General features: G+C 39.3%; 1 protein-coding gene across 3 annotated transcripts in view; it reads left to right on the top strand.

Moving 5' to 3' along the window:
* Window positions 1-794: 794 nt before the first annotated feature.
* Window positions 795-23,943, top strand: part of dnajc24 (DnaJ heat shock protein family (Hsp40) member C24) — a 59,616-nt gene continuing 36,467 nt past the window's right edge. Inside the window, exons 1-2 of one of the 3 annotated variants that reach the window (XM_003214706.4) lie at window positions 795-929; window positions 5,809-5,944. In XM_003214706.4, coding sequence (XP_003214754.1) covers window positions 5,837-5,944 — 108 coding nt within the window. In that variant the 5' untranslated portion in view covers window positions 795-929; window positions 5,809-5,836. Of the gene's footprint in view, window positions 938-5,808; window positions 5,945-23,943 lie in introns of all 3 variants that reach the window. The other 2 variants (XM_016992836.2, XM_008106455.3) reach the window with 2 other exon arrangements.

Raw genomic sequence — 23,943 nt, 5'->3', positions numbered from 1 at the left:
TTCTGTTAAAATTATCCACATGCTTGTGGGTTTCAGTGGAATCTCTGTGTAGTCTGACATGATGGAGTGTTCCATCATTTCTGTGTTCCCAAATAATATGCGGTGTCCAGGTTGGATCAAGTGCTCTGCTATGGCTAACTTCTCTAGCTGAGTTAGTCTGCAGTGCCTTTCATGTTCCTTGATTCATGTTTGGGCAATGCTGTTTGGTAGTCCCTTTGTAGACTTGTCCACATAGTTGTGTGCCTTCAACCCATTTGTGAATTATGCCAATTCTAACACGCAGTTTTCTTCGTGAGATTTGATGTTTTCAAGCTGCCTGTTGATTTATGGCAACCCTGTGACTTTGTGTTTTGGACAAGGAATACTTTGCTAGTTGCTTCCTCTGAAATGTAGCCTAGTTTCCCACCAAGGTATTATTCAGGGCTGACCCTGCTTAGCTTCCAAGATCAGGTAGGATCTACGAAAGGCATGGGCAAACTTCGGCCCTCCGGGTGTTTTGGAATCCACCTCCCACAATTCCTAACAACCTACCGGCTGTTAGAAATTGTGGGAGTTGGACTCCAAAACACCTGAAGGGCCGAAGTTTGTTCATGCCTGATTTAGGACTTTAGGGTCTCCAATACATTCCTGTATCTGTCCTTAGTATTCGTAAGAAACCTGGAATACAACAGGGTTCAAACCGCGGAACAGACCTCTTAGCAGCCACTACAAAGCCGAGCAAAGGCAAACAACGCTGGCCTCTACTGTATAAAGTTGCGAAAGATCTCGCAACAGGATAGTATCTCGCGAGATCCTCAGGACCCCGAGCGAGATTTGAGATCTCGCGGGAAACGCACAATGCCGGGTTAGCAGTTGAGGGCGTGAGGAGGCTGGTGGGCCGATCTCCTTGAGCAGCGCGGGAAGGGGAGGAGGCGGAACCTCGGCGCTGGGTAGGTAGGTAAGCAAGCGACGCTGTGGCTGCTGCTTCTGCGGCCCGAAACCCCTTCAGGGGAGGCTTGCTCTGGAGAGCGCACCCGCTGCCTCTCCGTGGGAGAAGGAGCGCTGTGTCAAGGGCGTCCCGCCTGCGGCCAGTACTCCAGCTGACTCAGGCTGGCGGCCTCCGTTGGAGATAAAACCGGTCCCGAACAGCACTCCTCCTGTCAGGGACTGAAGTGGTTAAACATGGCAGTTCAGACGTGGAACACAATAAGGCATTTAAATGTTTGACAGTTTGACTGTTTCTAGTTTCTGGAAGTCCCTCTTTTTCCACATAGGGACACACTTCTAACATTATTATTATTATTATTAGGTTGCTGTGAGTTTTCCAGGCTGCATGGCCATGTTCCAAAAGCATTCTCTCCTGACTTTTCACCCACATCAATGGCAGGCATCTTCAGAGGTTGTGAGGGATACTGGAAACTAAGCAAGGGAGGTTTAGATATCTGGAAGGTCCAGGGTAGGAAAAAGAACTGTTGTCTGTTGGAGGCAAGTGTGATTATTGCAATAAATCACATTGATTAGCATTAGAAAGCCTCACAGCTTCAAATCCTGGATGATTCCTTTTTGATTTTCCCTGTTCAGTTTAAGAGGCTGAGGGAGGAAAGGAAAGGGCCTGAGACTGTAAGGATGCCTGCCATAGATGTGGGTGAAACGTTACAGTGCTTCATTGATTCATGGTTGTGGAGGGTCCCCTTTTACTACTCTATTGATTGACGTGTGGAGTCATCATTCACTTATTTTAAGAGGAAACAGGTTGAATCAGCTCTGAATCAGAGAGTGCATCTACAGACTGTAGAATGAATGCAGTTTGACATCCTTTTAATGGCCATGGCTCAATGCTACGGAATCCTGGGATTTGTAATGTTGCAATGCCAATAGCCTTCTCTCACCAAACCATATTTCCTAGGATTCCATAGCACTGAGCCATGGCCATCAAACTGCATTCGTTCTACAGTGTAGGTAGAATGAGGTTCCCAGTCTTTGGGCCTTCGGGTGTTTTGGACTTCCAACTTCCAGAAATCCCAGCCAGTTTACCAGCTGTTAGGAACTGTGGGAACTGAAGTCCAAAATGCCTGGAGGCCCAAAGGTTGGGAACCACAGGTGTAAAATGATGCACCCTGAGTTCCAGCAGCCCATTTGATTCCATTTTCCTTCCCTGGTTTTCTAGTTCAAGGATCAGCCAGCATTCTGTGTCCGGGGAACATGTTTAGTCCTAATTGGGGTGTTTGGAGAGAAACAGGAGGACCCATGGTATTCCGGAAATCTCGCAAGCTACCTCTGAATACTAAAATCCACAGGTTCCCAAGTCCTGCTGCATACAATAGCATACTAAAAATAGTGTCCTTGATATAAAATGGCAAAATCAATGGTAACATTTTGGAATTTTCTTTGAATATTTTCAAGCTGGATGCAGAATCCTTGGATACAGAGGGCCAACTATTAACCTTCCTTAGAAGGAGATGGGTAATATAGGGACACTAACACTTGTGTACAAATTTGAGGTAAAATCTATTGATGTATTATCCTAGGATTAATAATAATCATCATCTTTATTTGCATCTTGCTTTTCTTCCTAAATGGGACCCAAAGTGGCTCACAACATTATAAAACCAATCCAAATCAATGTACATATATAATAAAACCTATAACACCAAATTTACAGTAAGGAATAAATAAAACACATTTAAAAACATTTGTCACATACAATTATTACAGGAAACTCAGCATGACAGTTGTTAAACTTAGCCCGATTCACTAAGTTAGTTTGATTTCACGCAGAATTATTATGGTTGTTCATGAGCATTTGTGACCCCCTTTACTACTATGGTATAATTGTTGCATGTTGTTGTTGTTGTCAAGACAAGATCAACATATGGTCAGGGTTGTTCAGAGACAATTTGCAATTGCCTTCCTCTGAGGCTGACAGAATGTAATTTACCTCAAGTCATTTAATGGGTTTCTGTGGTTGAGCAAAGATTTAGTCTCTCAGTCTTCTAGTGCAGTGTTAAAAACCACACACTATGGTGGCTTTCGCTGTTAAATATTGCATTTGGTTAATTGAAAAAACATTATTTTTATTTCCAAAGTACTATGAAATTCTGGTTCCTTGCCAGGCAATTCTGAAATTTCATCAAAGAGTTCCACTTCATCAAAGAATTTTCCATAAAAACCGAGAGAACTTGTGCCAGGTGGAGAAAGTGGCTTCTGTGAGTGCTCCACTGTTAAGAGTCATATAAATCTGTTCCTCCAATCATCCAGTTCCTTGGATCATTGCCTTCTTTGCCCTGCACTTCCCTTGGTGTACAGTTAATGAGAAGCTGTCATTATCATGTCAACATGTTACAAAGGCCTACTCTTTCTATACTGTTCATTAATGTAATGAGCTGTTAGGCATTGCTTGACACTGATTGTATTATGTACCGAGGAAAGACATCAAGATTGCAATTTCCCGGAATAAAGTAGGTTGGAAGACAGTGCCATTTGCTTCCTTCTGTTTTGTTCTCTTTTATTTTTTGTTAGTATATGGGAAATATTTTAATAGAAGCTGACATGAAGGATTTCTCAAAAGCTGAAATCCAAAATAAGGTTCATAATCCCTTGTACACTTGCTAAAGTGTATATATTTTTCTGAATTCAGTGAGATTAGTATTTATGATGGATGCCCCCAGGAATAGTCATTTGCAGTAATGTTTTCAATAGGGGTTCAAAAGTGTCTGATTTTAAGCACATCTAACACTAGACCTTTTGAAAATGCTCCTGAAGTACAGGGTTTCTCCTGTTTCAAAAGTATTACTGAATTATTCTTAAGAAAACACTAACCCAAATTCAATGACCCTGGAAAATTAGTCGACTTAAAAAAAAAGAAGTTCATGAGGGGCAGGAGGAAGGAAGTATGGCTAACAAAGGCTTTTTGTTCCAAGTGAGATGTTATTGTACTATTTATTTCCTGTTTTTGCCAACTAAAAAGTCAAAGATCACTAAACAAACTTCAGATTTTGTGAAATCTGGAATTTGTTTAGCCTTTGTGGTACTTCTGATAATTGGTTTGGAAGTATTGTCTCCATTAATACCAGGGTTGTGGGCCTTTAACATACTTCTTTTGAAGTTCTCTTGTATCTTTGTGTATAACTCTTGAAATTTTAATCAAAATTATCCACAAAAACATGGGTTGATTTATCCATGGGTCAGTGAAAGTACTGTACCTTATTTTTTATTTGAAAAAAAAAGGAATCAACCCTTTCTGAGTAGACTGGCTAAAGACAAGAGCTTAGTCCTGGGGGGAAACCTAAAAAAAGCACTAACTCTCTCTGTACCACAAGTGGTTTTTTTTTTGAATACGTAGGAAAAAAATATGGAAATAGTAGTGAGTTGACCCTCAACTTCTTCACAGATCATATCAAAATACATATTTTGGCTCCCAGAGCCTTGTACATGAATACGTACAGTAATTTATTTCCAGATATTTGCAGCGGGCTGTGGCGCAGGCTGTTGAGCAGCCAGCAGCAACAAATCACTCTGACCAAGAGGTCATGAGTTCGAGGGCAGCTCGGAGCCTGCGTTTGTCTTCTGTCTTTGTTCTATGTTAAGGCATTGAATGTTTGCCTTATATGTGTAATGTGATCCGCCCTGAGTCCCCTTCGGGGTGAGAAGGGCAGAATATAAATACTGTAAATAATAATAATAATATGAAATGTGACAGTTTGGAAATGCTATGGAGGTTGTTTTCCCTGAGACTTGGAAAAAGGAAACGTTAGAAATGCATAAACAGATACTGTTGCACCCCAAGGCTGCATAGACACCTTGAAAACCACACTGGAGCCCAGATTATAAGCAATCAAACTGTTTATTGTAGAATATAAGTAAGCACAAGCAAATAGAGTTCAAAGTCAATAAAGTAGATGAAAGTATAGTTCAAAGTCAATAGAGTGGACGAATCGCCCAGCAATATACTTAACTGCCCTTAAACAGAAGTCCAAGAAAGTCTATCGCGGATGTAATCCAAACTGGAACTGTGCTTAGTCCCACAAGAAGTATCAAAGGTAGTCCACACAGAGTTCCCTTTCCAAGCAGGAAACAGCAGAAAGCCACAAGGAGCAAGAACCAATCTCAAGGTACTCCAAGAAACTATAATCCACAAGGCAAGGAATCAGGAACGTCCAACTGGAAACAAGGTTTACAAGACAGGAGATACTTGAAATCCACAAGGCAGGATCTTGGCTTGAAATACATGAATGCAAGAGCACGAAGAGAGATCTTTCTCACTTGGATTGCAAAGTTGACACATCTGCGGTGCAAAGGAAGCAAGGAATATTTAAGGAGAGGTCAAGGCTTTTATTCCAATGGGATCTAGGGAGTGCTGTTCATCTAATGAGAAAATTGCTAATTAACGGGTCTGTGAACCAAACGCTGACTTAGTCTCCAAAACTCCCTTTCACTTTGCCCTTGCATAAACATCCCCCTTCTGTCAAAACCATCCATCTTCTCCTCCAGGCTAACAAACCCATCTTGCTGAACTGGCCTTGATTACACATCGGAATGTTCATCCCTGGTTTCAGAGTCCTTTGTAGAAACTAATTCAGGTGCCCGCAGCTGGATTGCAGGCCTATAATCAAAGTCTTGTATGGGGCCAAAGTCTGATTCTGATTCTAGCTCAGGCTGAGCTACAACAGATACATTATTTTGTACCCATAAAACGTCCTGTATTGGCAGCCTTTATTGTAACACAAAGTTCAAGGTCTATTCTCTCATTTTTTTTTGTTAATACTAATATACACCATGACCTTTAAATTATTTTATAAGTTTCTTATTTTGTTCTTATTACCAAAACAGATGCTAGAGCTAATTACCTAGTCATGCAATGGCTTTGGGAGAACTACCTGAAAAGGATTGGTACATCATTCTGGGTGCAGCACCATCAGATAGTTTAATGGAACTGAAAAGGAAATATCAAAGCCTAATATTACTGGTAAGTGTATCTTTAAATAAATGCAAAGACAAATAAATAATTTTAAAACGATATGTGATTGATAAGTGATGCATAAATAAGACTTTACCTAGTAATGGAGGAAAGTCTATGCAGGTAGCTTATTAGTAAGAAACGAAACTGTTGATTTCTTCTTCTCTTTGAATAACCTTGGCATACTAGAGTTACTTAATATTCTGAAAATATACAAAATTCAGGGCACTGTTTTTGATCACATGAATTGAAAATGTAGTTGAAGAATTGTCTTAATTAAAGAAAATGCCTGACCTATACTTATGAATTGTGGCAGTATGAAATGAATCAATCAGTATTTGTGAGTTTATCATTTGCAAACATGGAAGCAATTATAATGTCACTAACACTAGATTGGGATTGTTTGATAAATTGAACATGAGTCACTGACTGAAAAAGATTGTGTCCAATCTCTGTGTGTAAGAATATTTGTTAAACTACCATAATGGAGTTGAAAGGGAAGGATATTAATGATTATTTTTGAAATATATTACCAGTATATCTATTTGTAGAGCATCTTGTGTAAATTACTTAGCCCACCAACTCAAAATAGTTGGCCAGACGTGGGTCTCACTTCCAGGGTGACACACAACACACACACACCCAAAGCCCATTGGCCTGTAATGCAGCGATGAAGGAAAGAGCTAGTTCTTAAGGGCTGGGGATCAGAAAACTAAAAAAATAACCAAGGGAGCCAAGGAAACATAGTTTTCCAAAGGGCCAAGCACTCCCCAGCCAAGCCAACCCCTACCCACTTGAAAAATCCCAGCCCCTTCCCTAATATTTTTTATTTTAAAATTATTATTAAATTATAATTTTTTAAAAATAAGGCAAGCAGCCAGGCAAAACCTCAAACCCAAAACCCCAGTGCCCACTGTGCCCTCGCCAGCAAGGCAAGGAAACAGCACTCAACGGTTGGGGATTGCAAAGGAACAAGTCCCAAAATTGTCTTGGCTTTCAAAAATATACTAACTATAAAATAATAAGACTATCCTTATTGTAGTTCAAAGGAGAGGGAGAACCAAGGCAGAGATAATACAGAAAGAGCCAGTGAGATAAACAGAGAAGGGAAGCCAAACAAGGAAAGGGATTTTTTTAAATAAGGCAAGCAGCCAGGGAAAACCCAAAATCCCCACCAGTGCCCTCACCAGCAAGGCAAACAACTAGGCAAGGCACAAAAGCAAAAAGCAAACCAAGTGGAGACACAGCAATGGTAATCCCAGCACCAAGCAGCAGCAGCAGCAATTGTTGCTTTAGGGGCAGTCCCCCCCCCCTTATATACCCTCCCTGCCCAGCCCACTTCAGTGATTCCTTGGCCTCCAATTGGCTAAGGATCACCTCCTCCTGTCAGGACCCAGGCTCCAGAGCACCAATAACCATGCACAGAGACCAGAATCTATCTAATATCTTTATTATAGAAATATATAAAGTCAATAAAAACAAGTGAAGAATATAGTTCAGAAGCAGACCTTTCAGGAAAGGCCAAATATAGTCCAGAAATGTATTGTCCAATATAAGATATTAGAGTTCAAAGTTTTAATCCACTTGACCGAAACACACACTTGCCAAGCAAAGTGTGGGGAAATGACAGGGTCTTTAAAGTCCAAAGTAGCTTGACAACAAGGCTGGAAAATAGACTTGATTCTTGGCTAGACCAAAACTTGAAACAAGGCAAACATGAAACATGAACTGAGTCCAGAGAAGTCCGTGAAACAAGGCAAGGCTGGAAACTTGATCCGGGAAACAAGGAACTGGGGTACGAAGTCCACACACGATCTCTCTCCTCAAGCTGAACAATTGACTCCGCAAGGTTCCCCTTGTGGCAAAACCCCTATATAGGGTCTTGTTTTCCCGCCAACAGAACACTTTCCCTGGAGAACAAGAAGTGAAACCCAACTCTGTCCAGATGCACGACTCCTTAGAATTTCCCAAGGGAAGCAGACCTAATCAGCTAATTGTCTGGCAGCGATTCTGAGGCTCCGGCGATTAGCCTCCCTGACTCCTCTATCTCTATTATAATTGTCCTTTCGGGAAAACGGGGGAGAATTCTGCCCAAGGCTTGTTTGGTTAACTTCCTGAGGACAAACATCTTCCAGGTGGCGAGGCTCCGATTCAAGCTGAACCGGTGGAAATCCCATGTTTTCCTCCTCATCTGCCACAATAGCACTAGGAACGGGACTACAAGGCCCATGAGACATCACACCTCCCCACTTCTCTGACGCATGAGGAAGTGATTGCAGGCATAAAGGCCATGTGGCCAGAAAACGAAAGCAAGCACGATGCCCGCGTGGCTTTCATTTTCTTGTCGCCTCTAGTTTCGTACAAAAATGTTGTCATTCATACAGTAGAGTCTCACTTATCCAACATAAACAGGCTGGCAGAACGTTGGATAAGTGAATATGTTGGATAATAAGAAGGGATTCAGGAAAAGCCAATTAAACATCAAATTAGGTAATCATTATACAAATTAAGCACCAAAACATCATGTTATACAACAAATTTGACAGAAAAAGTAGTTCCATGCGCAGTAATACTATGTACTAATTACTGTATTTACAAATTTACCACCAAAATATCACAATGAATTTAAAACACTGACTACAAAAACATTGATTACTAAAAGGCAAACTATGTTGGATAATCCAGAACATTGGATAAGCGAATGTTGGATAAGTCAGATTCTACTTTAATATGAAATAATTATTGTGATAGAATAATGCAGAACAATATAATCTCTAAAACCAGGACCGTAAATAAAGAGCAACACTCTGAAATCATGGAAATTGGAAATTCCACAAAGGAAACAATCAGGGCCAGCTAACAGACAAAAAATAAAATAAAAATATTGTATATTCCGAACCTTTAGGAAATAATATCCCCTGATGGCGCAGCGTGTTAAAGCGCTAAGTTGCTGAACTTCTCGACCGAAAGGTCGCAGGTTTGAATTGGGGGAGAGGAGAGAGCCCCCACTGTTAGCCCCAGCTTCTGCCAACCCTAAAGTTCAAAAACAAGCAAATGAGAGTAGATGAAGGTACTGCTCCAGCGGGAAGGTAATGGCGCTCCATGCAGTCATCCCATATGACGCCAGCTCTTCGGCTTAGAAATGGAGATGAGCACCAACCCCCACAGTCAAACACGACTGGACTTCATGTCAGGGGAAAACCTTTACCCTTTAACTTAACTACACCAATTCCTTAATACTTTATTTCCCATACCACCATACTTCGCCACAGCAACGTGTGGCCAGGCATAGCTAGTGAGTATATACAATATTTTAAGCACATTTGAAGACGCTTTTGTTCCTTGGAAACACCCATCTAGTTTTAAAAGCTGTTAAAATTTAAATTGCCATAATGGCTAGTTCTGAAATAACAAAGTTGGAGTGCTTCATTTTTCCTAAAACCAGGGTCTGTCAGACACAGAGATTGTTGTTCAAGTTGACAGACTGTCTGTTTGAAAGTAATAGACAGGCAGAGCTTAGGGGTGGCACAATCACAAGTGTGTGCATCTTAACACAGCTGGCAGATCTAAAATTAAGCCTGCCAACTTTGATGGCACTATTGCCTGTTGTGATTTGGTTAAATGATATGATTAAAATGTATTTTCTTAAATTTATGAGCAAGATTATATATACATTTTAAAATGCCAACCAACTTTACTTGAGTGCATCCAAAGATAAATGATAGATGTCTATTAATTTTGAAGGATTACAGTTGAAAAATTACTTCCTCCGCACAGTCTAAATGCCAGCTCTGAAATGCAGACCACTCTTTTTCTATGAATAGTCCCATGTTCCTTATGGTTCAGCTATGAGGGTATATGATATTCAAGGCCTATGTCCAGTGCTATATCCTTTTATTTGTTAATTTTTATCAAGTCAATTTTGTCTTATATTGGCCCTGTAACACCCTGTTATTAACAGCTCTGCTATGGTTCTACAAATCCAAGGCCATTGCTTCCTTGGCTGAAATAGTTCTCCAATTTGTGCCTGTCCCAAAATCAGTTTTACACTCTCTCGTTGGTTTTGGAAAGTTGGTGTGCAGGAACAAAGAAGAATTAGCTCCACTTCTGGATATTATTCCATCAGTAAATGAATACAGTTGCTTTCCTCATATGACATAGGCTAAAGTATTTAACTGTACCAATTCTTTTTTTCTTTCCATACTTGTATCAGTTTGATTTGAGCCATTAAGAGAGATTTACTAAAGGATCATGAGATTGTGATCATGAGATTTTGCTCACATTCTTCTCTTGTGATTATATGTTGAAATATAACTATTAGTTTGTATATATTGATTCAAACAATGAGAACTGAGTAAAATGTAAGATTGGTTTAATGTTATTACAACACGGACTGAATTGATTTCTCTTCTATTTCTGTTTGGAACAACTTAATTTCAACAACGTAACATAAACCAATGTGGAGTACAAATATAGGTTACTTTGATTTTATCTTAATTCTTTTTCTCCATTATGTTCAGAATAATAACTGAAATTTATAGCTTGTTATAGAATGCCATAGAAGATTGGATGTTTTCTGCAGGCAGTTTGGACTTTATAAAATAAAAAAAATTGAAAGCTGTGTAGAAAATCAGCAGTGTATTGGTTTGCTTTTTTCTCTTCCTGAGGCAGTTGTCTTCATGGTTGTTATATACTGTGGCAGTACTGTTCCTTCCTAGTGTTTTTTTTTTGTCCTTTTGTGCATAGATATCGAAATGTCAAACTTCTAGTTTTGAGTTGTATTTGGGACTGAGGTATAAATTAAAAAAACCATGAAAATATATGACATTCTTAATTATGATATCACCATTAATACAATCTTGAGGTGTGCTTATTTCTAAATATGGATTTCCCCCACTCAATCCCAAACTAAGCCCCCAAACCTCATAAGGGATGGTGGAGGAATAAGCTGCACAGTGCGGCAAAAAGCTCCAGCCACTGGGGGTGGGGGTGGGGCGTCCCTCAAAATCCGGACGGTCCTCTTTTCCCCCTTGCCAAACCAGGCCTGCTGCCGCTGCCACACCAGGTTCAAGCTTCTCATCTTAGTCAAGGCAGGCAGAGTGACACGCATATGCGGCACCTCAACACTTCTTCACTCTCCAGCTGGAAGCCCTGCCCCCTGCCCTTCATGAGTGGGCATGCAAAGGGCTGTGCCAATAGAAGGGGGAGGCTAGGGGCAGGCAGAGCAATGTAACGCACATTGCCTCAGTGCCACCGGCATCCCGGATGTGGCTCCGCGAGACCTGGCATGTTCCAGAAAGGGAGGGGGAAGGAGCCAGAGTACATGTGCAGCTGTGTTTTGCACAGCTGCAGGGCGGAACTACGTTTGGGAGGGATGGGGCGGCATTGAGGTGCTGCATGCCCTGTACCTCTCTTCTATTGGCACGGTCCTTTGCATGCCTGCATGTGAAGGGGGGGGGGGGCAAGGGCTTCTAGCTGGAGAGTGAAGAGTTTAGATGTGCCCCATCCCTCTGCCTGCCCTGTCTTAAGAGGAGCTCAAGACTTGTAGTGTGGCGGCAGTGACGGCACGCAAAGGCTGCATGCTTTGGCAAGAGGGAGGAGAGGAGCGTCAGAATTTAGAGAGATACTGGAAGGAGCGGGCAGTTTAGGCACAATTCTAATGCCCTATTGAATGTAATGTGCATCCCAATTTTGGCTAAGCAATTTAGCCAAAAAAAAAGATGTGGATTAGGATCATATATATTTTAAGTGAATACAGTTTTGTCTTAAGAACCATTTCATTGATTTAAAAAGTTAATAAGAGTCTTTTCCAGTTTTCACCAGAACTTTATTTTTTTATTAAAAAAGAAAATAATAATTGTGGGTTACAAAAACATTTCATTTTGAGGTTGGATGTTGTCCCACCACTTGTAGGTCTTTTTAATCTTTTTATAGAAAACTTTTTGTAGTATTTTTTCGTTTTGAACAAATAAATTGGTGCTACTGTACCATAAAATCCCAGATGTTTTTCTCCCTCTGCTGATGGATATTGCTGCTTGTCTGGTCTTTCTTTCCACTTCTTCAAAACCTTTGGCAGATTCATACAAACATATGCTTTCTGAAGAAAAGTTCTTATGCAGATGTTGTAATGCTTGCCATTGTATCATGAAGTGACTATATTTATCTTAGAACAGCAATGATTTGCCCTCTAACTAAGGAGCAAGAGATAACTGTGCCTGTTTCTAGTATAACATGAGAACAGATGGCACTTACTCTGGGGTAAATGAGACATGATGATCTGGCAGTAGCAGTCACTTCCCAAACAGGTAAAGTTATGAAGTGATTTCTCATTAATTTGGCCGCCTTTCAAAAACTCCATAGCATGTTGACTTGATTTTCCCATTTTCTTATTCTTTGGATTACATCAAATCTTTTCTCAGATATTTCTCTGTTTATACTGATATAAGTAAAGCTGAAGTGTGTCTATGTTGTTATGAAAATACTGTACTTTGTTACATCTACTACAGTGTAATCCCTGTATCAAAGGGGGATATGTTTGTTTATTTATTTATTTATTTATTTATTTATTTCAAATATTTCTATCCCGCCCTTCTCACCCGGAGGGACTCAAGGCGGCATACAATTGGCAACAATTCGATGCCGATACATCATTAAAAACAACAACATATAAAAAATACAACCAATTAAATACAGTATAAAATATAAAACATAAAACGTGTTTAAAATCCGTTCGTCCAATATCCTCCAACTTTATCCATATAACAATCTGGGTCGTCTTTATCATTTATTCATTAAAAGCCTGGGCACAAAGCCATGTTTATAAAGGCTTTTCTAAAACTCAAAAGGGTTGGGGCTTGCCGTATATCTCTGGGGAGGGTGTTCCATAGCCGGGGAGCCACCACCGAGAAGGCCCTGTCCCTCGTTCCCACCAGCCGCGCCTGTGAGGCAGGCGGGACCGAGAGCAGGGCCTCTCCAGATGACCTCAGGGATCTTCCTGGCTCATAGGAGGAGATACGTTCAGACAAGTAGATTGGGCCAGAACCGTTTAGGGCTTTATAGGTCAAAACCAGCACTTTGAATTGGGCTCGGTAGCATATCGGCAGCCAGTGGAGCTGGCTTAACAAGGGGGTGGTACGTTCCCTGTAAGCCGCCCCAGTTATTAGTCTGGCTGCCGCCCGTTGTACTAGTTGGAGCTTCCGGGCCGTCTTCAGAGGCAACCCCACGTAGAGAGCGTAGCAGTAGTCCAAACGGGATGTAACCAGAGCGTGGACCACCGTGGCCAAGTCAGACCTCCCAAGGAACGGGCGCAGCTGGCGCACAAGTCTCAGTTGCGCGAATGCTCCCCTGGCCACCGCCAAGACCTGGGGTTCCAGGCTCAGCGATGAGTCCAGGAGAACCCCCAGACTGCGAACCTGCGTCTTCAGGGGGAGTGCGACCCCGTCCAGCACAGGCTGTAACCCTATTCCCTGTTCAGCCCTGCGACTGACCAGGAGGACCTCTGTCTTGTCTGGATTCAGTTTCAATTTGTTTGCCCTCATCCAGTCCGATACAGCGGCCAGACACCGGTTCAGAACCTGAACAGCCTCCTTAGTGAACTTACTGTGGAACCATGAAACTGGATAGTCGCAAATCCAATTGAATTGAATGGCTTTATAGAAGATAGCATAAATTTGTGCTGAAGGACCTAGAAAAGCTGTCCTATAGGAGTTTGCTAGGTTTGCCGGTATATACCTATGGGAAGTTCCAAACAGAGCAAACTAGAATCACAGGGGATACAAGGAAGCAAGTGCCAAATAAAGTAGACAACACTGACTAAAGGGGAAGCAATTACTTTTGAAAACACTCAAGGAAGCATTTGATCCTTTCATTTTCTTTAATGTGCTTGCCTTCATTAAAACAAGATAATAGGAGAAAAAGTTCCTTCCTCAGCTGCTACTACCTGACTTTCCACTTCCATGTATCTGTGATCTTGGAACTGTCAGTCCACCAGCAAGTATGGTTTTCCATTGGTTGGCAATGCTTATCAATTTTGTTGTAGGTAATTTATTTTACAGTTAATTTAATACCTTAAAATATATTTTAAAATAATATTTTAAGACATAAAAGACAGTTTAGCTTGTCTCTTCTAATTTCTGTAAGATGCCTGGCATCGTTAAAATGTCATCATGCTTTTGGCAAATGTTGTGAGAAAAGAATTGTCATTCAGTTTCTATTCACATTGGTTCAAGACCTTCTGAAACATATACTCAGTGTTTCCTGTTCAGTGAAGAAAAGAATTTTGGAACAAGTTAATACCTAGTATACCTATGTCAGAAGGAAATGATAAAATGTATTGGAATAAGACATAAGATATGTTTTTGACAAGTTCCTGTGTATATGCATTATAGTGTATATACTTTAAATCAAAAGCAGTGGATTAATCAATCACAAAGTAAATGAGAACCCAATTTCTCTCTTTAAAAAACCAAAAACAAACAAAAAAGTCATTTCGTCAATGGTTTTTGATGCTTGCATTTGTGGAGACAAAGTATCTCAAGAGGAGGCTTAACATTAGAAGCCATAGGATAAGACAGTTTTTCTTAAGGGCTGTAGGTACTATTTCCACTCTTTCCTTGGTTCAGGTATGATTAATTTCTCCAAACCAAATTAAACTATTTGGCTCTAGAAACTGGTTTTTGAGGTTTCCGGATATAGTGGTACAAGACATAAAATGGGACTATAGGGGTCCCCTCACATCTCCTTTTTTTGTATTCATTCTCCTGCTCTTGTCACTTTATGCTACACCAAAACATGAGTTGGGCTCATGTATAAGCACTCTCTAAGGCTGCATATACTGTACTTTGTAGAAATTTTGCAGTTTGCCACTACTTTAACTGCCATGACGTAATACTATGTAATCGTGGGATTTGTAGTTTGGTGAGGTGGCACCAGCCTTTGGCAGATAAGAGTAAAATGTTAACTCCCATGACTCCATAGAATTAAGACATGGGAATTAAAGTGATGTCGAACTGAATTAAATCAGCAGTTGACAGCAAGAAAATATAACCAGTGTACAGATATCAACAGATCATAGTTCTCAACCAAACTGTTGCAGTTCTTCTAAAAGTGATGTTAATGAACTTGTACAAATCTTGAAGAACACCAAATATTTTTAAGTCAGTTGCAGAAACTCATAGAAATGTGAGTTCGTATAAATTGAGTTTTAGTTTGAGAGTACAATATAGCAGTTTGGGCTCCAACATAGCAAATGATTTGCTGCAGTGAAGGAAAAGGAAATTAAAGGTGTGCTGAACTACTAGGTTCTTCTCTCATATAGGGAATATTAGTCTGCCTAACAACATTTCTCAGCAGCAAAATCATTTGCTGCACACAGATGAGATTCAGAGCAACTAGGAAGGTTTCCCGAAAAAACCACTGTAACTGGGAAATCTGCACTAGTATTTACAACTAAGTAGTCCTCTTTTCCAGTTTCTTTAATCTAATAGGAGCAGATCTTTCCTGGTTAGGGCTTCTTCCATACTGTCCCCAAATATTATTCACCCTAAATCTTGAATTTCATATGGGGAAGCTGGTGCTTGGGGAAGAGGACCAAAATCTGGAGGGGGAGGGGGTAAGCAAAAGCAATCAAATTATGCTATTACTCCAATGTTTCTGTAGGTCAAAGATCTAGTTACTCATATCTTTGTGGATCATAGATGTCTTTAAGCCTGGGTTTAATCCAACATTATATTAGTGAACTTCTAATATAAGAATACTTCTCTTTGCATTAGGCCCTCTACATCACTCATCACTCTCTTCCAGAGGATTTCTTAGACCTTAAGAGAAAATTTGGGGGGTTGCATAGAAGGGCAAATGACTCACCTTCTTGGTTTTGCTGATCAAAGTACATGAATGGATCTTTAGAGTGCTTAGTTTTAATAAATAATGTGCAGGCTGTAGGGTGAGCCATTTGCCCTTTCAGGTTTTTAGCCTTGTTTACAAAGCAAACACATTTCTCCTATAGATTGACAATGTGTATTCAACTACCAAAGAGGAATAGGGTCAAATCCCTATTACAGGAAAAGGTAGCTGCTTCTTAGTATATGAAGAGCATCTTTTTAACTGGGCTATTATGACAACTGAGCTTTTCACTTTGTAGGCACTCATTTTATCCCTCTTCTTCCTTTCAGATATTTGAACTGTGTATTGTTGATCCTGACATTGTTGATTTCACTACATCTTGTATTTTATGTATGTTTTCTTCATTAGAAGTTCATCTCGGTTATTCTTATATTGCTTTTAAAAAAAATCTTTATCTAATTTTAATTATTGCCTAAGAAATCTAAAAATTCAAATTAATTTTTTTGGTAAGTTAGTATTGTGTAGACAAAAATTTGCTATGTATCACTGTCAGTATCATTCTTTATTGCCCTTAGCACTGCACAAAGCTTGTGCTTTTCTATGTAAGCATTCCTAATCTATTTAAGGTGTGTTAAATTATCAATTTCCAAGATCTCTTAAATGTGGGGTAAACAAATAATACAAAATTTGTATTTCTATATAAACAGCTACTGTCCAATATTTCTTAAATGTGGAGTAGGCAAATTATGCGACATGTATATATAGGGCATAATTGTTAGATTAATCTTGGTAAGAAAACTCTGTGATAGGGTTGTCTTAGGGTTGCCCTAAGTCTGAAATGACTTGAAGGCACACAACAACAATCCTAATTAATAATTAATTATACCAAATCTATTTGTGGCCCAAAGAGGCTTAACCTATCTAATTTCAGCCGATTACTACTCCCAATTTGGGCAGGCCTCCTTTAAGCAGCTCCGTCCAGTGTTCTTGACTATAGCTGTTTTTGTGTTGTGTCCAGATGGCTCACTTCTCCTCTCTTTCATAGATCTTTCCCAAATATTTTAGAGTTCTAGACTTTTTCCTGGCTCACAGTTAATACTGTATTAGCTAGGACCCACAGTACTCAAGCGTGCAGTCCAGGACATTTTTACAAAATAAAGATTCATGCTGAAGTACTGCAAGATGGCAATATTTCAATACTGTAGTATTTGTAAAGCTAAAATTTAAACCAGGAAGGAAAAAAGCCTGTAGGCATTAAGGGAGTTGCCAGGAACAAGTTGGTTCCCATAGATCCCAGAGTTAAGAGTGAATTAAAAATAATAATTCATACATATTTTGGTCCTTGCTTTGCCAGCATAACTGACTTCCACTATGGCTGATCACTGCTTTGTCCCTTCCAAGTAGCTTTCTTTCTGTCCTGCCTACAGACAGGGAATGATAGTTATGTAGAGTAAATATCAGGTAGGGAGGTACAGTTTTGTCCCTCATAATCAGATAGAAGTTTAATTGCATAAATATGCACTGTTCTAAAGAGCCTGGACCAGCACCTCACAATTGTGAATGTTTCTTGCTCTGCTCTAACACTGTTTCTGGATGGCTCTAAAAGATTTCATTAAAAAAACTGAATAATAGGTAAACTTAATACATGGATGCACATTTCCATAGAGAGTTTAAATCATTTTATTGCAGGTTTACCCACGGTAGAATTATTGTTGACAGATTTCCATGTTATCTGCTCCATAAAAAATAATTGAAATGTTCTGTTTTGGGTTTTTAGGGATTTTTTTATCTGAAAAAAATATTAGTCAAATGCTGAAACCACTACATACAAAACGTAAGCCAGTGTAGCCTGGGGTTGGGAAGAGAGCATTACCATAGTTTAGTAAGATGGGTTTGCTGACTCCAAAGATTACCGTATACTCTCTGCAGTGTCCATTCTGTTACTCATAAATTACCATGTGCAGTGATAATACCATATAAATAATAGCAAAAAATAATGTGAGACAGTGTTAGCTACAGTTAATACTAGTATACTTAGTATGTTTAGTTCTGAAAGACCGGTATGAATTCACCCATGCAATAAAAACCTGTTGAGCAAAAAGCTGGATTTGGTGCCCTTGATTGCTCCAGAAGGACCAGATTAAAATGAGTGTGTTATCTTTCCTAAGACAAAACTCAAAAGTACTGGTGATGGCATTTTAATTGTACAGTAGAGTTCCGGTTATCCAACATAAATGAATGTTGGATAACCAGAACTGTCGGATAATAGGGAGGCCCTATTATCCCTCCTGGCAAGAGACTCTTCCCTCTGCCAAGCGCCCTGTTTGGATAAGCCCTGTTGCTGCCTAGCAATACGCGCAGGCTTCGCCAAAGTGCCGGGTGCTTGCCAGAGGGACGAGACTTTTCCCTCCAGGCAAGCACCTGGCACTTTGGAGAAACCCACTTCATGTTGCTGCCTATCAATGCACAGCGGGCCTCTCCCCAGCACTGGGTGCTTGCCAGGAGGGAAAGTCTGCGCCAGCCATGTCTCGTTCATCCAGCAAGCACCTGGACCACGCAGCCTGGCTTGGCACGTTGGATAATACGGTACGTCGGATAACCGGAAGTTGGATAACCGGAACTCTACTGTATTTGAAGGAGCTTATCTCCAATAAGAGACCATTACAACTTTAAGGTCTTCTGGAGAAGCTTTCTTTTCTCTGTCCCGCCAATTTCATGAAAGCTTATTTGGTGGGAACACAGGAGACGGCCTTCACAGTGTCTGCTCTCAAGAAATGTTTTATGTAGATGTTTTATGTAGATGTGTATAGAGAGAGACCTTTGTCTTTTTACTATGTCTTTTTTTCGGCTATTAGTGTGGCGTCATCTGCATATCTTGAAATGTATTTCTTCTCCCAATTTTCATGTCTCCTACCGCTAATCTAATCTTGTTTTTACACATGATAAGTTCCAACATACAAATTAACCAGATAGGATGAGAAAATGTAGCCTTGCCTAACCAAATGTCATCCTAACTCCTTCTAGCCAGTAGAATTGAACTCCAGGTTGTACTCTTTTCTTTTAACGAGAAGACATACAAAATGTCGTTACCATTATTGTGTGCACTTCAAGATGTTTCTAGCTTATGGAGACACTTAAGCAAATCTGTCTTGGGTTTTCTTGGCAAGATTTGTTTGTGTTTGGGAATTGCTTTTGCCTTTCTCTAAGGTGGAAGTGTGTGTCTTATCCAAGATAATTTGTGACTTCCATGGCTAGTAGGGATTTGAATCATAATCTCCAGAATCATAGTCCATTGCTGAAACCAATACACAATGCAATCTCTAAATAAAAATTGGATGAGCTTTGTATAAAACCCATCTTCAAACAGAACTGTAGTAAATATCCTTGAGCAGCCCCACAGATACAGTACATTTAATTCTGTTGTTGGGACTCCTGATATATGTAACCGTGCAAGTTACCCAAATATTTTAAAAAACCCTTGCCTATTAGACTACTTTGGTTTTATTAGCTTTTTGCAATCCCTCCTTCATAGTTTGTATGTCTGAAAAATATGTATATTTCTATTTAAGGGAAACATTTGAGATGAAGACATTTTAAAATAAAAACCATTAATTTAAAAAATGATAATCACATCAAATAATGTTGTTGAAAGTAATTTGTTTTAATATAGACTGGAGGGAAACTCAAATGTCTTTGGAAGTAATCTTGGAGTATGCATTAGGTGGCAGTAGTGTGTTGTATTTGGTTCAGATACTTTGTCCCTGAGGTTTTTTTGTTTTTAATTTTTACCTTTTTGTCCCAATGTGGTATAAAAATAGCTGAAACAAAACTCTTTAATTATTTATTAAATGTATAATATTTGTCCTGTAAACTGAAAATAGATTATTATGAAATCTCATTTCTTTTTTTGCAAATTAGTAATCCTAATGGTGTAAATTGTGTGTTTTAAATAATATAACATTAAGTTCTGTTCTCACAGTGCGAATGTACATAAAACAAACATAAAGAATGCTATCTGAGTGTTCATTGAGTGTCTGGCTGTAGTCACCTTGAAAAAGATGTCATGTTCCTCTTCTTTCCCCCAAACTTGCAACTAAAATAGATTTTATGAGCAAAATTTCCACATGTAAGTGCAAACACTTTTTATTAAATAGTTGAACGTTATTATTGCATCCTGTTAATTAGAAGTAAATCACACTTCAGGGATAATTTCATGTATAATTAGTAAAAACTACAGAATACTGCATGCAATCTTTCTTCTTTCTTTTTCTCTTCTCATTTTCTCTACTTTCAGATGCTGTATAGCTCATCAAGCATCTAGTGATATGCTCTCTGTTTTTAAAGCCTCTAACATAAAACTGGAGGAAATATTTCTTACCTTTTATCCTTCACATGCTGTAAGTGGATTGCCTTGCTTAGGTTTATGTAAGAAAGAAGAAATGAAAGAAAGAAAGGAGACATTGATATAATTAGCCACTCTATCTCCTTTTAAAGTGTTTGCTTCAGATTTAGAAGGGCAGTTAGCTTGTGACCTGGGGTGTGTGTATGTGTGTATTTTTTGTCTTATTCCGTGTGTATTGCAGGTAAAGGAGCTAAGGGAATTCAAAGCTGGTACAGCAATGTCATTAATTTGGCAGAATGATCAATTAATAGAAGAAAAGCATGAAAGCGTTGACAGAACATGCTACCTAATTAGTACCTGATGAACCATGTAGGCCACAGTGCAAAGAGTGCAATGTTGCTTCAGGCTAGCTGTTGTACAAGACCTTTTATGTGCAAGTCATTAAGTCTGTATGGTAGCTAAAGAAAAACATTTCAGATGAATTTTGCTTAGCTAAGGAGCTGGTCTTATGAAGTGTTGAGGAGCTCCCACTGATTTTGCTGGGAGCTGGCTACTTTCAGGATTGTTAAACTTTTCTTATATGTGACCATCTCTGTGTTTCAAATAAATACAAATTAACCTAACAAAATATACATGTCTACCCACGCACAGATTCAGGACACAATAGATTACTGATTTACTTGTCCAATGTTCTGTATACCAAAGTTTAACTGAATTGAATTGAGTTGAATTTCAAGAACATCTTGTCAGCAGGAACTGGAAAATCCTGACAGGGAAGGCTTTTTAGATTACATTTGTGCCTAGAACTTTTGTGAAGAGTGAAATTAGGAGCAGGTTTTTGGATCACACGCCTCCATCCCATCACTCATTCTGTCACTGTGCACTGAACAGTTATTTGCCTGGTCTGCTGTTTTTTTATTTGGACTTTTTCTTTGAGCCACCAGCAGCCTACTTTCTTTTTATCAGTTGTTTTTATTGTGTGTTAGTGTTTTGGGATGTTATCTTGTATTTTAAAGATTTGATTGTAAACTGTCTTAGGGATGTTGCAAAAATTCAGAGAAATCCTCTGAATAAAACACTGTTCTTGGAACCTCATGGTTTCAGAAAGGAGGGAGAAAGTGATATTAATTAGAGTGGACCCTTAGTAGCCACTGGGGATTGGATCTTGGATAGCTTGTGAATACCAAAATCTGTGGGCCCTCAAATTCCATTATCTACAGTGGCGTTGTAAAATGGTATCTTTGAAATAGCAAAACCAAGGTTTACTTTTTGCAATTGTTTTAGGAATATTTTCAAGCCGTGGATTTAGGAATTTAGGAATTCAGAATTATTGTGCTCTTATCCCACCCCAATAACTGCTCTGTACAGTCAGAGAACATCTCTGTAGTGATACAGGATTAAGCTGGGAGAAGGGGAAAACAGCAGAAATTCACATCTCATAAAGGATTTTCTCACATCTCAACATAAAAAGCCACCATTTTTTAAAGGCATGCATAGATAGTAGCCATTATAAGAATAAAATCTGGGACCAACTACTAGGAGTCTGGAAGTGGGGGTGCACATGCCATCAAGTCACATCATGATATAGTAGGGCTTTTTAAATCAAGAAATAGTCATAGGTGGTTATGCCAGTTCCTTCTTCTGAAATTTATCCTATAGCACCTAGTACTTGCTGGCTGTCTCTTATGCCAGTATTAATGAGAACTGACCTTGCTTAGCTTCTGATATCTTAAGGAATCTGGTGCTTTTAGGGAATGAGAATCAGGATAGAAATTAATTTAAAATAGGCTTCACACAATATAAACTGAAATTGTGTATGAAGCATTTTTTTTTCAAAAAAAATCATTTGTACTCCATATTGTTTTAGGCATTCTGTTAGATTTTGTATTATAAGCCTCTTGGAGTCACATTTAGGGAAAAAACAAGATTTAAATCAAATAAATCAATAAATTTCATGTCACGTGTATGAAATTACTTGTATCCATGTATACTCTTCCTCTTGTGTTTCGCTTTCTAGAAGAGAAGAGGCTATTTTTCCACTAAGTTCATGACTCCATTCCATTCTCCTGCCACTATTATTGGTAGCACTTGGCTTCATGATTCCACAATATGAACGACTTTCAAAGTTGTGTTGCTTGTTTATATGCTGCTTTTACCCCAAAGTTGGCACTCAAGATTGCCTTTAAGATAAAAAGAAATGTAAATGAAAATATATAAGAATAAAAGCATACAAAAAGTTTTGTTTAAAATACAAAACTGTGGAGTTAAAAACAATTTAAAACATACCTTTAAAAAGCATAAAAATGAAACAGTTTGCTTGCAAAATAGTCAGCTCCCCAAAGCCTTTGGATTTAACAAAATGTTTATTTGCCAACAAAAAGAGAGTTACGTGGGAGTCAGTCTAGCTACTTATGTTAGGGAGTTCCAAGGCATTGGAGCAACTCCTGAGAAAGCCCCTCTTAGCTCTGGAAGATTAATGTTAGTTTAATATTAATCAGTTTAGCTTAATAGCAAGCATTTATCTTGCGAGCAACAAGAAGCACTTCAATGGCCAAGGCAGAAGTCAGAGGAGAAAATTAGGGTTGGCATTCCGTATCCACGATTTCCTCATCTGTAGGAATCCAATTGATGATTAAAAACATTCATGGGGTGAATTGGGCCCCTCTCCCCTAGTGTTATTTTGGCTCAAGTGCTTTGTTGGCCTCTTTCTTTCAGCATCTCCATCCTCCTTCAGTGGCCTGTGAGACTTTTTCATGGGGCTGTCAAGAGGTGGTACACACAGTTCTCCTTGCAAGGTGGTACCATCACTGTTGCTTTCCTCCTTAGGCAAGAGCAGGCACAGGCGTAGAGGAAGGGGAAGCAGATGACCGTCATAGCTACTGAAGCATGAGGGTGTGGGGAATTTTTCACTCTCCTACTCGTTTGCTATTTAGATTTACTGCCTTGCTGCAAAAGGGATCTATCCCTCAATCAGTTTCTGGCAGGCCTTTGAGAATTATCTTTTAGGTGGAATATAATGTATATAACGTGCTGGATGTTTATTTAGGGTTCTTTTCAGTTGTTTATGTTTTTAACTGATTTAAATTTCTTTAGGTTTAATTGCTTTTTAACTTAACTATGTTTATTTTAATTAGTGCAAGTAGCTTTGAATTTCTCTCTGGCAAAAAGGCAGAATATAGCAGTTTTTTTTAGCTTTTTGTCTACCATAGTCCCTATGCCATTCATAAATGATAGCTGAATCTAGCACCAGGAATGGCTGCATTGAATCTTGTATCAAGAATAGCTGTGCTATTGAATTTAGCATAATAAAAGATTAGGGCCTTTAAATCCTTGTGTATCTATTTAAACTTTTAAGCAGTTTAATTTTAGAATGTGGCAATTTGGGTTCGTAAGAGCAAATGACTGGAAAATGTCCCTCTTCATTGCATAACATGTACTTGTGCAGTTAAATATGGAGTTTTGGGTTTCCTGGACCTAAATACCTGCAGTCCAGCACTGAAACGTAATTGGTCCAGAGTGTTGAGTGGTGAGGAGAGAAAGCTATGTGAGTAATCAGTCCAAGTGATATGGCATAGGGCAGTGGCACTCAAATGTGGGTCTCCAGTTATGCTGGGCTACAAATTGTATAAGCTTTAGACAGCATAGCCAATAGTAAAGACTTCTGGGGGTTGCTGTCAAACAACATCTGAGAAACTGAGTTTGGTGAGCAACTGGTGTAATGAGAATATATTTATTCCTGCCTCCCTGTGTGTGATGACTCATGGGTCATGTAGTCCCATTCCTAGTGCTGTTGTGACTGACGAAGAGGAGAACTTGGGTTTTCCTC

Source organism: Anolis carolinensis, chromosome 1 (genome assembly GCF_035594765.1).
Source record: "Anolis carolinensis isolate JA03-04 chromosome 1, rAnoCar3.1.pri, whole genome shotgun sequence".
Taxonomy (NCBI): Eukaryota; Metazoa; Chordata; class Lepidosauria; order Squamata; family Dactyloidae; genus Anolis; species Anolis carolinensis.
This window is presented reverse-complemented; position numbering and strand designations above follow the sequence as displayed.